Genomic DNA, 14,484 nt, shown 5'->3' on the forward strand with positions numbered 1-14,484 from the left:
GGCCCCCTTGGAGTTCATGGTCTTGCCAATGCCCTCCTAGACACCCCTCCCATTGTTGAATGGTTGGGCCTCCCTTGGAGTTCATGGTCTTGCCAATGCCCTCCTAGGGATTCCCCCCCCCATTGTTGAATGGTTGGCCCTCCCTTGGAGTTCATGGTCTTGCCAATGCCCTCATAGACAGCGCCCCATTGTTGAATGGTTGGGCCCCCTTGGAGTTCATGGTCTTGCCAATGCCCTCCTAGACACCCCCCCATTGTTGAATGGTTGGACCTCCCTTGGAGTTCATAAATGCCCCTTTATGTGCTTCCTCAGTCTTGTCACCACTGTGGTGACTGTGGGCTCCATCAAGCCAAGGGCAACAAGGCTGCCCTCGCTCTGTCCCTGGCATGAGCTGACATCGGTCCCGTGGGCGCCTGAGTAAACAGTGGTGGAAAGGGCACTCTGTGCCCCTTGCCCATCTCTGCAGGTGCGAGGAAGAGCCTGGATGGAGCCTGGCTCCAGCTGCCCACCCAGGGAGGGTTACTGCCCTCCATGTGGCACACTTGCTCCATCCATCAGCAGGGAGGAAAGCAGGTAAATACCTCACTGGAGGGTTGCCGAACTACATGTAACACATTCAGTGTCGTGCCTGGCATACAGTAAATGCTCAATAAATGTTACGTACACTCATCTTATGAACAGTGCTGTCACCTACTCTGCGTGACACGAAGCGTCTCGTTCAGGTGAGCCATGATTCAAGGTGATACCAGCTACAAGACCTTGATGGGTCTCATCCCGGTGGGGATTCAGGTTCCTCACCCAGAGGAAGCCTTTCAGCTCTGTGTTTACCTGATTCTGTGACCACAGAACCTCAGCGGTCCTGACACCGATGACCGTGGCCTCGGCCTTCCCCTCACCTCAAGGGAAGGGGATGACAGTGGCTTCTAGTTGATGCTAGTGTGACGTTTCCATCAACTCGACCAGCAGTGGCAAGGATATCTTGGTGTCTGTTCTCAAACGTTTGGAGAGCAAGCCTTGAGAGATCCCACAGTTGTTTCCAAAAGCCGGGACGCTGCCCGAGTCACTGCTGAAAAGGCATAGCAGGTACTGACATACGTTCTCTCGCTCCCTACCGTTCAGTGAGGGGGCAGATAAATGCACAAATTGCTTGCAGATCTAATCGTACACGGTTAATACAGCCGTCCTGATAAAAGACAGTCTTCCAGAACACAGTCACTCTGGAGAATTAGCCATCCGCCACCCTCCGCCCAAGCAAGCAGGCTTTTAGCTTTGTCTGAAGACAATCTTCAGACAACCAAACAAAACACAATTAAACCGTTTTCACTCCAAAGCCACAGCGTAAGCCCCTTTAGAGAACAGAGATCATCAATAATGATGGGGGAGGGGCGGCGGGGGACCTCTCATTTCACGATGCTACGGACAAGTGTATTAATAAATCAAGGCTGTAAAATATTGGTGATGAGCTATTTTTTATGGCCTGAAATATGTTTGCCTTATCTGGTTACTATCGATCAGACACAAGATATTCCGAGTCAGCCTCTGGCCGAAGGGAAAAGGTTTGCCTCTCCATTAAATTTACAAATGTTCTTGGGGATGTTTCCTGGCATTTGAGTGATTGTCAGGTCAGTAATTAAAACCGAACCAGCCCTTGCCTGAAAATCCATTCCATCATTGTGTTTGCGTGGACGTTTTACCAAATCGTGTTGGATGCCTGTCGGTTCACGTCTTGACTCAGAGGCAGGACAAGGCAGTTAGCGTCAGGCAGAGCTGGGCCAATGCCACGGCTCTCAGCCTCCGTGGGCCCGCACGGGTCAGTGTCCCCTCCACGCTGCTGGGTTTTGTCTATAGAACAGAGAAAAAACATCTCCCGCCTCGTCGCTGTTGTGACCAAAACGTGAGAACCCCTGTGCCAGCACCTAGCGCAGGGCCAGGCACGTGGCAGGTTCTCAGTGAATGCGATTTCCCTCTTATGGTCCACCCCTGCATCTCAGGTCTATGCCGACACAAGATGGGGAGCCATGAGCCACTGGTACCCACACCAAGGAGGGTGGGTTCAGTGATGATTGCAGTAGGCGACTAAAACGTGCACTGGACTCAACGTGGACACTGTTCCCCTCCTCATGAGCACTTACATCCACTTGGCAGGGAGTTGTCAATGGATTCATGGATGGAGGATGAATGGGTCGAAGAGGGAGGAGTGGGGGGAAATTTGGATAGATGGCTAGGTTGGTGGTAGAGGGATGGCTAGATGGATGGGTGGATGGACAGATGGTGGAGGGAGGGAGCAAGGGAGGGTGGAGGGAAGGAAGGAAAGAAGGAGGAAGGAAGGAAGGAGGAAGAAAGAAGGGAGGAAGGAAGGAAGGAAGGAAGGAAGGAAGGAAGGAAGGAACATTGGTTGCCTAGAGAGATGGATGGATGAGGGACGGATGAATGAATGGATGGATGGAAGGAAGGAAAGATGAAAAAAGAGAAGGAAATACAGTTGAATTAAAAATATTAATAACTGTACATAGATTATCTAGAAATCTTCACTTTTTAAAAATTTTCTTCCTGCCTTATCTACTCAGTAGAGAACTGAATGTACATTTTTGGTTAAATGTTTATTTACTTTCGAGAGAGAGACAGAGAGAGAGACACAGAGTGTGAGCGGGGGAGGGGCAGAGAGAGAGGGAGACACAGAATCCCAAGCAGGCTCCAGGGTCCGAGCTGTCAGCACAGAGCCCGACGCGGGGCTCGAACTCACAAACCATGAGATCGTGACCTGAGCCGAAGTCGGTCGCCTACCCAACGGGGTCACCCAGGCGCCCCTGTACATTCTTATTCTTATTCCCAAGCAAATTCCTGTCTTCACAAAAGTATACGATTTACCGTTTTCTCTGACTGCGCAGTGAGCACAGACCCATCTTAAAACGTCCTGGCCCACCCTGCAGGTATGTGCTCAGCGCCTCTCCCCTTACAGGCTGAGGATAGGACAGAAACACACTCAAAAGAAATAAAAACACCCAGAGTCCCGTCAGCTGGAACTGAACAGTGTTTTTAGCCTTCTGGACGGTTTTATTCATCCTCTCTGCATGTGCATGCAGAGACAAGCGTGTCTTTCTGTGCACGCACGCGTGGAAGGCTGGGAGCCACATGTGCGTGCTTCCGCACCTGTGTCTGCACACCGGGGGTCACTGGCCGCCGTGACCCCCGATTCGTCTTCTCACAGTACTTCCCGAGCTCCGAAACATCGCCTGTCTCCTCCGCTGGGATGCAAGGCCCCCGGGAGGGGGGCTCCGTCCTTCCTGTGTGACTTCGTCTCCCGCACACCTAACAGGCCGCAGTGCTCAGAAAACGTGCCTCAACTGGATCAGTGAAGGCCGAATAGGGATCAGCCATGTGTGCCTCCCCCCATCCCCTCGGTGCCTCGGGGCGTATTTCTCTGGACGCTTCTCCTCCAGACGTTCTCACAAATTCCCTGCACTGAGTGCAGGGCAGGTGGGGGGTGGGCATCCCGGCATCCCGCCCAGAATAGGACAGCCCACAGACACTGCCGCTCACCCCCTGCCTTGGTCTGCCCAGCTTGCCGCGAACCCCCAAGAAGCGTGTGTGGACTCGAGCACCAGGGGGAGCCTCGCCATTTTCCACGTTTCTTTCAGGAGCTAGCTGTGTTTAGAACGAATGTCAGGAGGTCTCTCGATCTTAGTTCTGCCCCAGTTTATAGTTTGCCAAGAAACTTTATTAATATTTTAAGATTTTATTTTTTTTTTTTAATTTTTTTTTCAACGTTTATTTATTTTGGGGACAGAGAGAGACAGAGCATGAACGGGGGAGGGGCAGAGAGAGAGGGAGACACAGAATCGGAAACAGGCTCCAGGCTCCGAGCCATCAGCCCAGAGCCCGACGCAGGGCTCGAACTCACGGACCGCGAGATCGTGACCTGGCTGAAGCCGGACGCTTAACCGACTGCGCCACCCAGGCGCCCCAAGATTTTATTTTAGAGAGCGTGTGCACGTGAGCGGGGGAGAGGGTCAGAGAGACAGAGAGAGAGAATCCCAAGCAGAGCCCGACGCAGGGCTCGATCTCCGGACCCTGGGAGATCCCCCCTTCCCCAGGCTTCCCCCCCCCAGGCTTCAGCCTTCACTGCAGTCGATGAGAAGACAGCCAAGGGTGTCTGGGCAAAGTCGGGGGCATTCTAAAGCTGAGTGTGAGGCTGCCGCGGGCGTTTGGGGGACGGGAGGCCGTCTGGGATGGCTGGACCTCGGGTCATGTGACCGTGAGGTCCATAGGGCGAGGTCACGGGGCAGCGTCGTGAATGCCGCACTCGGGAGCACGGGCAGAGGAGACCCTGAAGGGTCCCCAGCAGCGACGCGATCGTGAAGGCTTGCGTCTCCATTAATTCACGTCACCCGTGGCTTTTCCAATAACGTCTCTCTCTGGTTTAAGAAAGCACAAAAATAACGAAGAGTGCTTATATTTTTCCCACGGAACCCAGAGATGGCCGGGCCACCGCGCAGTGGTGCTCCCGTGACCTCTTCAGTGCTCGTGGCCACCCGAACCGAAAGCATCGTGTGGAGTGATCGCTCTGGGCGGGGGGGTGCTGAGTGTGTGGTCAATGTCCCAGCAGGATGCGTGCCCCACAAGAGTGAGGCGCTGGGTGGGCAGTTATTTTCGTCCTTGTGAGTCACACGCGCGTGCAGAAGGTGCTCTCCACAGCTTCTAATTTAAGGCCCGAGGACTCTGCCGTACCTATTTGTCTCTGCTTCCTGCCTCTCCTGGAGTCAAAGCCAAGTGTTCTGTGTCCCCCAGCTGGGCACAGCTGTCCGGCCAGGAATAGACTGGGCGATGGGCGATTTTAAATAGGTGACCGCAGGTGACACGGATCCCGGGGACTGGGGCGGGGACCCTTTTAGCCATGCGCTTGGGAAAGGGCAGGCTAAAATAAAAAATCCTCTCCCTGTTGGAGTTCTGAATGGAAACCAGAGATCTGTTGCACACTCAAACGGAGCTGTAGCAGAGGCAAGAAATAGTTTCTGGATGCTGTTTGTTTCCTTTTATAACTCGGAGCACTGAGAGCTGTGATTTGCGAGAGGCTTGCTGTGAGGCAGGCTGGGGCGCTGGCACCACCTTTTGGAGGAGATGGGCCGGAAACCCTGCCGTGGGAAGCCGTGGACCGGGGAAGGCGACTTGGCCTTGGAGGCCTGAGCAGGGCAGGGCGGGGCCACACGCGGTTCCCACCGGGGGCGGGGCAGGCCAGCAGGTGCGAGCAGGAGGTGAGCCAGGCAGGCTGGGAGGCACAGGCTCCGGGCGAAGGGTCCCAGGAGGGCGTCTTCAGGCCCCGGTTCAGGCGGGTCTCCTGACCTGGGGGTGGGGGGAGAAGAAAAGGATGAGGAGGAACCGAAAGCCCCCCTCCCCTCCCTGCCTCACCCTGCCTCTTCACATGGCCAGAAATCCATCCCCCCAGCCCTGGACCGACCTGCAGACTTCTGGAAGCCACTCCTGATAGCCCCTGGAGGCGGGAGGTGTCTCTAGACCCTCCCAAGTCCACCGGGACGGGAGCCCCAGTGTCTGTTGCTACTTCCTGGGCAGGTGCAGTCATGTCACTGGCCAGGATGTGTGCCACTGGTGCAGATGGGGAATGTAGGGAGAGAGGATGACGCTGGCTGGCAGTGGGACCTCCACAGGGCACTTGGCCTCTCTGGCCGTGCCCTTGCTCCCGCCCCAGCAACAGGGGTCATTCCTCCAGGGCACCCTCTCTGCCCTCTGCCCACGTCTGTCCCGGGATCTCACGGTGCAGGGGGCCATAGGCTTCCTGTCCCTGTCACCGCCACCTGTGACCTGCCCCCACAACGTGACCCTGACTCAGGATGGTGCTTGGTGAACTTGTTTAAAAAAAAAAACCCACCGCCATAATAAACCCCGTTATCCCGTACGGCCTGCTTCCGGCACGGTCAGCATGCCGGCTGTGCCCCAGGGACCCTCTCTTCTGATCGCTTCTGCAGTGGGATTCCTGTCTTCATCTTATAGAGGAAGACACTGCAGCTCAGAGAGGTGAAGCAGCTTTCCCAAGGCTGCACAGTTCAGGGGGGCAACCGAGGCATGAAGCCCAGCTCCGTGTGCCTCCAGGGTCTGCTCTACCCCCCAGACCCCCAGGCTCGCGTTGTGGGCTCGCTGTATTCCTGGGGCCGGGTTCCGTGTTCTCTCCACTCCCGGAGAAGCATCTCAGAGGCTGAGGGTGGGGCCGTGAGCGACAGAAACCCGGGGACGGGGCCTGATGCAGGCTGGTATGTCATCATCACTGGGTGGGGAGCAGCGGCAGGGTGGGCCAGCGCACTGAGGGGCACGCGGCCAGTGGGCTCAGAGCTGACGAACAGCAGGAGCTACTGTGTAAAGCAGGCCTCCACCCGGAGGGGGCTTGGGGCTCACCAGGGACGTTGAGGAAGTGCAGTCTGGGCCAGCAGGTCCGGGTGGGGCCAAGACTCTGCACTCCTAGCAGGCTCCAGTGATGCGGGGGCTACGGGTCCCAGAGTTTATCAGTTGGATAGTTTTGGGGTGACGGGGGCAGGCTTCCGGTGTGTGTGTAACCTGGGCTGTCACAGGACCTAGTGCTTGGTTTCTCACCTGCCACTGTCTTAAAATTCCTGTTTTAAAAAAATATTTATTTATATTTGAGAGAGAGAGAGAGGGAGGGAGAGGGAGAGAGAGGGAAAGCATTATCAGGGGAGGGACAGAGAGAGAGAGAGAGAGAGAGAGAGGGAGAGAGGATCCCAAGCAGGCTCTACACTGTCAGTGTAGAGCCCGACACGGGACTCGATCTCAGGAACTGTGAGATCATAACCTGAGCCGAAACCAAGACTCCGAGACTCAACCGACTGAGCCACCCAGGAGCCCCGAAATTCTTAATTCTTTTCGAACAAGGAGCCCTCCATTTGCACGTTGCCTGGGCCCCGCAAATTATGCCGCCCGTCCCGGGACCCGCGCTCAAATGGGCCGGCCGCCAGTCTGATGAGGCTGTTGCATATTTCTCTCTAACGTGTGGCCTCAGATTTTGAAATGCCCAGCCTCGTGGGCCCCCAGAACCTAGAGCAGGTACCATATGCTTCCCCGGAATAGAAAGCAGTAAAAATACACCATGGAAAATAGTCTGGTTCCCAATTCGGAAGCGCAATTTGCCAGCCTCCACGCTGCACGATGCTAATTGATTTGTTTTCTTTGCTCCAGTGATCCTCTCCTTGTCAGCACTTTTTCTTCCCCCATCTTTCCTGGCTTACTTGTCCCACTCTGAGGCTGAAAATAGCGCCCGATCCAGATTGCTGGGCCCCCGGCCAGAACTGCTTCCTCCCTTTCTTTTCTCCACCTTGGTGCCGCCACAGGCAGGGCTGTGATGGAGGGGTGGGCCGTACCCAGAGCCCTAACTCGTGCGGGGATAGCGCCAACCCCCGCTTATTGGGAACATGGCGCCCACCCACTCAGTGCCAGGCCCTGTGCTCTGGGCTGGAGGTAGAACAGTGGCAAAGACACAGGCCCAGACCGAATGGAAAGATGGGCTCCCAAAGAGAAGGACGCTAGGAATGCTGGGCTGTGGAGCAAATGAATGCACAAGACGCTGGAGGAAGGGGCAGAGGCGGGATTGGAGTAACTCTGTTGGAGGATATGTATCATGGAAGGCTTCCTGGAGGAGGTGGTGTTTGAAATGAGCCTCCGCGGATGAGGAGGTGTTTGACAAGTGAGAGGAAATGTGTCCTATCATACAACCAGGCTAAACTCATGCTGGGGGCACCTGCCAAGCAGGGACACCAAACTTAAATGAGAAATAGTCAGCTGTGTTGGAATTGCCCAGAACCAGGGGCTCAGAAATTTTCAAAGGAGCTGTTTTAATGTTATCACTTGTGGATTCATTTTGAAGTTGTAAAGTCCGATTCTGAATTATCAGGGTTGAGGTTGGGGTTGTCGTGGTCCCACTGTGAGGGCACATCTGGGTATCACCTCCTCCAGGAAGCCCTCCCTTTTGCCCTGTACCTGGATGCTACGTTCTCCCGGCTCTGCTGCCACAAAGCCCTGTGCATACCTAAATCTTTGCTTGATTCTGCAGAAGAAAGAATGAATGGATGAATGAATGAACGAACGTACGAACGAGCCTTCATTGATGTGCGAAGCTTTGAAAAATGGAAGGAAATGAGTGAATGAGAATTTTTATGACGTCGGGTCTCCAGGCTTCTTAAATATCCCTAGGAATGTTTTCCTCCTGAAGGAGAAAAGCAAACAGACAGTTCCTTGGGAGCCACAAATTGAGACGGACTTATGCATTCATGCACGCATTCCGCATCCATCAGGCGTGGCTAGCCGACAGCACCTTGTCAAGCCTGTGCTACACGTTAACAGTACAAGATAGGAGTTAAGTCGCTCTCCCTAAGCTCAAGGATCGTGACCTGCTCGGGGAGGTAAACAAGCAAATAGTTGCCTTGTAAGAACATTTAGAAATGATCACCACAAGAAAGCACTTCAGTGAGTGGAAGTTGGGCTTCCCTGGCCCCGTGGGAGCCAGGCGTGTGGGCTGCTGCCCTGGGGTGGGGCACAGAGTGTGGCCCGCGCTTTGGGCGGATGTGGAAATGAGCCGAGCCGTCTCCACGAAGAGGGTGAGAGATCTGGGTGATTTGTTTCTCTCCTCCCAAGCATCCCGGGAGGCCAGGGGCAGCTCAGAACCTTTAGAAGTAGAAGCAGGCTGTTTTCTGGCAAGAAAGGCCCGGGAGCCAAGAAGAGCTCCCAATAGCCAGAGCTGGAGCCCTTGGGCAAGAAAATAACAGAACAGCATTGAATTACAACTCAGAGTCTGACATAAATATTCATGAGCTCATAGTGATGTAAATAGATGCTTGAATAAGCAAATGGGAGAGAAGAGACCAGTCTCCCAGCAGAAGAATTCACCAGAATGCACATAACTCCAGTCTCTGCCTTCAAAGAGGGAGCGGCCCTCCCCCTGCAGATGTGGGCTGTGCCTGGGGACATCCTCCAAAGGGACAGCGTGGACACGGCGAGAGAATGAGTTCCAGTCTCCAGTGACCACACGGCCAGCGAGGCCAGCACCGCGGCCATAGGCCCCCTCGAGGGCGTGCACTCTGGACCCGCTGCGGTAGGGATGGTCCTCACCTCTGTGCCCTTCCTCCCAGACACCTGTAACCCCAGTGACACCACGAGGAAAGCGCACACAAGCTGAAATCTAAGAGGCAATCGGCAAAGTACGTGAACCCCTCAAAACTGTCAAGGTCATGAAAAACCAGGAGAAAGTCTGAGAAAGTCAGGGCCCAGAGGAACTCAGGGAGACGTGAGGACTGAATGTCGCGTGGGGTCCCGGATGGTGTCCTAGACTGGGAAAAGCGATTCGTGGGGACACTGGTGGGACGCAGTGTGGCATTCAGAGGGTACATGTATGCTGATGCTGATTCCTTAGCTGTGACAAACGTCTGATACTGATGCGAGATATCCCAACAGAGGAAACCGGGCAGGGGTGTGACGGGACCTTCTGTACTATCTTTGCAACTTTTCTGTAAATGTAAAATGATCCTACACTAAAAATTTTATTTAAAATAAAAAAAAAGCCCTTTTAACTCCACCACTTAAAACCAACCACTGTCAGGGTCTCCTGTATTTCTTTCAGTTCATTTTTTTAAAACTATTTTTAATATTTATTTATCTTTGAGAGAGAGAGAGAGAGAGAGACAGAGCACGAGCAGGGTAGGGACAGAGAGAGAGAGAGGGAGACACAGAATCGGAAGCAGGCTCCAGGCTCTGAGCCATCAGCACAGAACTGGAACTCACAGACTGTGAGATCATGACCTGAGCCGAGGTCGGACGCTTAAGGGACTGAGCCACCCGGGCGGCCCTTGTTTTCGTGTTTAAGACTCCACCTGTAAGTGAGGTCACGCAGTATTTGTCTTTCTCTGACTCACCTCCCTTAGACGGCGCCCCCAAGACCCGTGCATGTCGTCCCGTTTCCTTACGGCTGGATAATAACACCTCCGTTCTAATTTCTGTGCACCGACACAACTACACGTACCGTGGACAGAATCGTAGCACGCCTCCTTACCGTCTTGCCCGTGTGAAATCCACAGGAATTGTACTTGCTGCTGAGTCCTTACTCTGCTTCTTTCCACGGGGGTCTAAGTCCCCTTGTCATGAAACGTTTCCCGGAACCAGTTTACGTGACGCTGGCTCCCCAGCCGCTCCCAGCCCCTCTGCTTCTCCTGCGCAGAAACCACACCAGGAGGGACACCTCCGACCCCTTCCCCCCCCCCACCTTCCAGGAGCACAGCCTCTGAGGGACCAGGCTCCGGGAGTGCCCTGCCCTCCTCCTTCAGACCCTCCGTTTGCTGGCGGGGGGCGGGGGGAGGGCACTGTGGCCCAGGAGAGCTCCTCGGGGTTCCCCTGGAAAGAGCACACTGGATTCTCATTTGTAGAGACATCTATGCCCGTGTGTTTCCTCATCTTCTAGAGGGATGCTGGGTGTGGGAAGGCCACACGAAGGGGGCTCAGCACCCCACAGCCTCCCCCGGGAAAGCCGGGCTCATCTGGGCCAGGCTAGTCCCAGCCCCTGCCAGCACAGCACCCCGCTCTGTGCCTCAGCTTCCCCATCAGCCAAGCAGACGTGAGAACTGCCCCTTGGAGCTCTCATGAGGACGGTCTGGTGACAGCTGTGTTAGACTTGCATTGCAGTCTGGCCCGGTGCCAGGGGCCGATTATCTGCCCCATTTTACAGACAAGGAGAATGAGGCACAGGAGGGTAAGTCAGCTTGCTTGAGGTCACAGAGGCAATGGGATTGGAACGGGGCTGTCTGCGGTTGAGTGTGCCCCCAGCCCCCTACTCCACCAGCACGTGGTGTCTGTCCATTCACTCATTCATTCCTTCACAAGGGTGTGGGGTTCACAGGCCCTGCAGGGGTGGGGGCGGGGAGGGGGGCAGCAGTGGACTCCACAGGCCTGAACACGGGGGAAGAGCTTCCCTCCAGGAAGGGTGGTGAGCTTTTGATGGGCCAATACCGGGTCCCCTGCAGCCTTGAAGCAGGGGACTCTGCCGGGCCCAGGGGTGAGGGGGAAACAAACAGAGGGGGCAGGTGGGGTGGCTGCGGGTGGGTGGACCGCCCTGGCCATGGCCAGGGTACAAGCAGGAGGCAGCGAGCGAGGCTAGTCCAGGAGGGGCCCCGCCACGGAGCTCGCAGTCTCCTTGGGGCTCTGAGGAGCCCAGAAGTTTCCGTGAGGCCTGAGGGTAGGAAAACCCTCAGCTTCTCCGTGGGGACTGGACCTACCAGAAGAGGGTGGGCTCATCCACACTGCGGGGGGCTGACCACGTAGCCTGGGGGGCCACCCGCTCCCAGGGCCAGGTGCCCGCATCACCTTCCCAGCCCCCCACCTGGCCGATGCCCTCTGGCCTGGGGGAGGGGGGGGGCGGGGAGGGAAGCCTCTCCCTGTGCCCCTTTTTTCTGTCTCTGAGGGTTCCTGTGGACCCCTGAGTGTAGGCGGCAGGTCCGACCTGTTCTCACCCGGGGCCGGCCTTTCCCGACCTTCCCGTAAGACATGGGACACCCCACAGGAGGGTTTATACCTGTGCACTTACCTGAGCAGAAAAGTGGGCAAGTCCAGAAAGGGCCCCACAGGCCGGCTTCCAAAACAGGATGCGCCCCTTGGGGCTGTGGCTTTCCTGACCCTCCAGGCGGGGCTGAGAACGGCCCTGTGGGACCCCCACCCACAGCGGCCACCTGCAGAGGGGACGCACCTGATGGCGGGGTCCGCTCCGTGGGTCACTTGTCTGTCGTTTCCAGGCCTGAGGCGCTTAACTCGATCATGTCCGTGAAGAGCCTGTCCTCAGTGAGGGTTAGGCTGGCACATCCTCCCAGGGGATGCCATTCGACCCGCTGCGGCACCCTCTAATTAGGGCCTCACAGAATTTGCCAGGAGGCCACCCCTCCAGGCCCGTCTCCCCTTGGCCACCTCACCTCTGAGGTCCGCTCCCCGGCGCACGCTGTCCTGGGCCACCCCCGACCCGGTCCCGCTCTGCGCTTCTGTAGGCAGCCCTGGGCCAGCCTCTCCCCGCACCTGCTTTGTCTCCTTGGGGCACCGGTCAGCCTGGGAACGGTACTTCCCGCGCGATGGGTGACGTGTTGGCTCGTCTCTCTTGCCGCCCCCACAGAACGGATCATTTACCGCGGAAACCCCCGGCTCACTGTCGGGGCCTTACCGTCCCCACGATGCCCGCCCGGCACCCTGGGCTGGGGAACACCTGCTGAGCGGGTGAACGAACGAACGGATGAGTGACGGGTCAGCACGAATGGGCAGGGGCTGGCCACCGGCTGCTTCCCGCCCTGCCCTCCGCGGTGTGCAGCGGGGAGGCCTCACGTCTTCCCGGCTTTGTGTTTCAGGTCGTCCTGGTGAGCTCCTCACTCAGCGACAGGGACCAGAGCCTGTTCCTTAGCACGGACGAGGGGGCCACCTTCCAGAAGCAGCTCGTCCCCTTCTCCGTGGAAACTCTGATTTTTCACCCCAAGGAGGAGGACAAGGTTTTGGCCTACAGCAAGGAGAGCTCGGTGAGCAGGCCGGGGCTGGAGCGTGGGTGGTGTCGTGGCCACGTGCAGCCGTCCCCCCGAGGTCTGGGTGGTCTGGATGCCCCCACGCTCGGCCGCCTTGCGTGGGAACCAAGTGGGAGGAGGGAAAACGTGCACTTGGCGCAGGTTAAGTGTGTGAGACAGGATAGAAAAGCAGTAATTATTAGGGTTGTTCCTCTCTGCCTCCCCTCTGAGTGTACCAGCCATAAGTCTTCTTCCATTTCTAGAACATTCCACACACCCTCCCATGCTGGGCCTTTCCAGGTCTTTCTGACAGCCTGGGATGCTCGTCCCCTTTCACTAGGCAAGTGGGGCATCCTTCAGATCCCGTCTCCGTGTCCTCTCCTCCGGGGGCTGTGTCACCAGGGCCCCACAGGGACCCAAGGGCACCTTCCCAGGGCAATCGAGGGGAATGTGGCGGAGGGCTCTTTCCAGGCCCGGGGGAGGGTAGGAGAGACTCAGGGCAGGTGCCAGGAGGGATCGGCCCCCACCCCAGGTCCTTGAGGGCTGGGGACGAGGTGCCGCCGGAGAGGGCGAGAGCGGTGGAGGAAGGAAAGCCCTGGAGCCCTAGAGTAGCAAAGGCCAGTACTGGCTTCTGTCAGGGCTGTAGCTAATGACCACAGACTTGATGGCTTACAACAGCAGGAGTGTGGCCTCCCACGGTCCTGGAGACCAGAAGTCCAAAGTCAGTTTCACTGGGCCATAGTCACGGTGTCGGCAGGGCCTTGTTCCCTCTGGAGGCTCTGGGGGGAACCTGGCCTTTCCCACCTTCTGGCGTTCGGTGCCTTGTGAAGGAACCCCTCATCTTCAAAGGCAGCATCTTCCTCTCTCTGTCTGCTGTGTTTTCGGAGAGACAGAGAGAGAGAGAGAAAGAGAAATCTGAGAAGTGTGGGAAATCTCCCTCTGCCCCCCCCCCCCCCCCCCCCTCCCCAAGTAACGCAGGAGAATCTTCCCATCTAAAGATCTTCACTGAATCACATCTGCCAAGTCCTTCTTTGCTCTATAGGGTCACGTCCACAGGTGTGGGGATTTTTCAGCCTGTCATTGTGGAAGTGAGGCCCCCAGAGTCTCTGGCAGGTGCCCAGGAGAAGGCCAGGCCCGGGACCAGGAACACAGCCAGGGTGAGGCTGGACAGTGGACACCACACAGGCCACAGCACCCAGGGCAGAGAAGAGTGGAGAAGGGCAGAACATAGTCTGGAGGCAAATGGGAGTGGAGCTGTCCGTTCCAGAACCTTCCTCTGCAACCCCCAGGCCTGCTTGGGCCCCCTTGCTCCACACGCCTCCAGGCGCCAGTGCACCTCTTTTCTCAGGGCTGATTGCAGCGTGCCTGTGTATCTGTGATATTATTTGGTTGCTGTCTGGGTAAAGCTCCTCGAGGGCAGAGACGGTGCCTAGTTTTTACACCATTTTGTCTCAAGTTCCTGGCTGACAACATTGATTGGATGGATGGATGTTGAAATGCAGATGGGTGGGTGGGTGGGTGGGTGCTGGGTGGGGTTGGGGGACATTGATGGAGATGGATGGATGGAGGGCTGGGTGGGTGCTGGGTGGGGCTGGGGGACATTGATGGAGGTGGGTGGGTGGATGGGTGGGTGGGTGATGAGTGGGGTTGGGGGACATTGATGGTGGAGGTAGATGGATGGGTGGATGGATGGGTGGATGGGTGGGTGGAGGGCTGGGTGGGTGATGGGTGGGGCTGGGGGACATTGATGGAGGTGGATGGGTGGAGGGCTGGGTGGGTGCTGGGGGGGGCTGGGGGACATTGATGGAGGTGGGTGGGTGGATGGGTGGGTGGGTGATGAGTGGGGTTGGGGGACATTGATGGTGGAGGTAGATGGATGGGTGGATGGATGGGTGGATGGGTGGGTGGAGGGCTGGGTGGGTGATGGGTGGGGCTGGGGGACATTGAT

The 14,484-nt window shown here is 56.8% G+C and overlaps 1 protein-coding gene across 1 annotated transcript in view; it reads left to right on the forward strand.

Annotated features, from left to right (window-relative positions):
- SORCS2 (sortilin related VPS10 domain containing receptor 2) overlaps window positions 1-14,484 on the forward strand; it is a 276,069-nt gene that overhangs the window by 182,461 nt on the left and 79,124 nt on the right. Inside the window, exon 6 of the mRNA XM_040495164.1 lies at window positions 12,390-12,554. Within this exon, the coding sequence (XP_040351098.1) occupies window positions 12,390-12,554 (165 nt within the window). The remainder of the gene's footprint in view (window positions 1-12,389; window positions 12,555-14,484) is intronic.

The sequence above is a fragment of the Herpailurus yagouaroundi genome, unplaced genomic scaffold, assembly GCF_014898765.1.
Source record: "Herpailurus yagouaroundi ecotype Mexico unplaced genomic scaffold, PumYag 28, whole genome shotgun sequence".
In the NCBI taxonomy this organism is placed as follows: domain Eukaryota; kingdom Metazoa; phylum Chordata; class Mammalia; order Carnivora; family Felidae; genus Herpailurus; species Herpailurus yagouaroundi.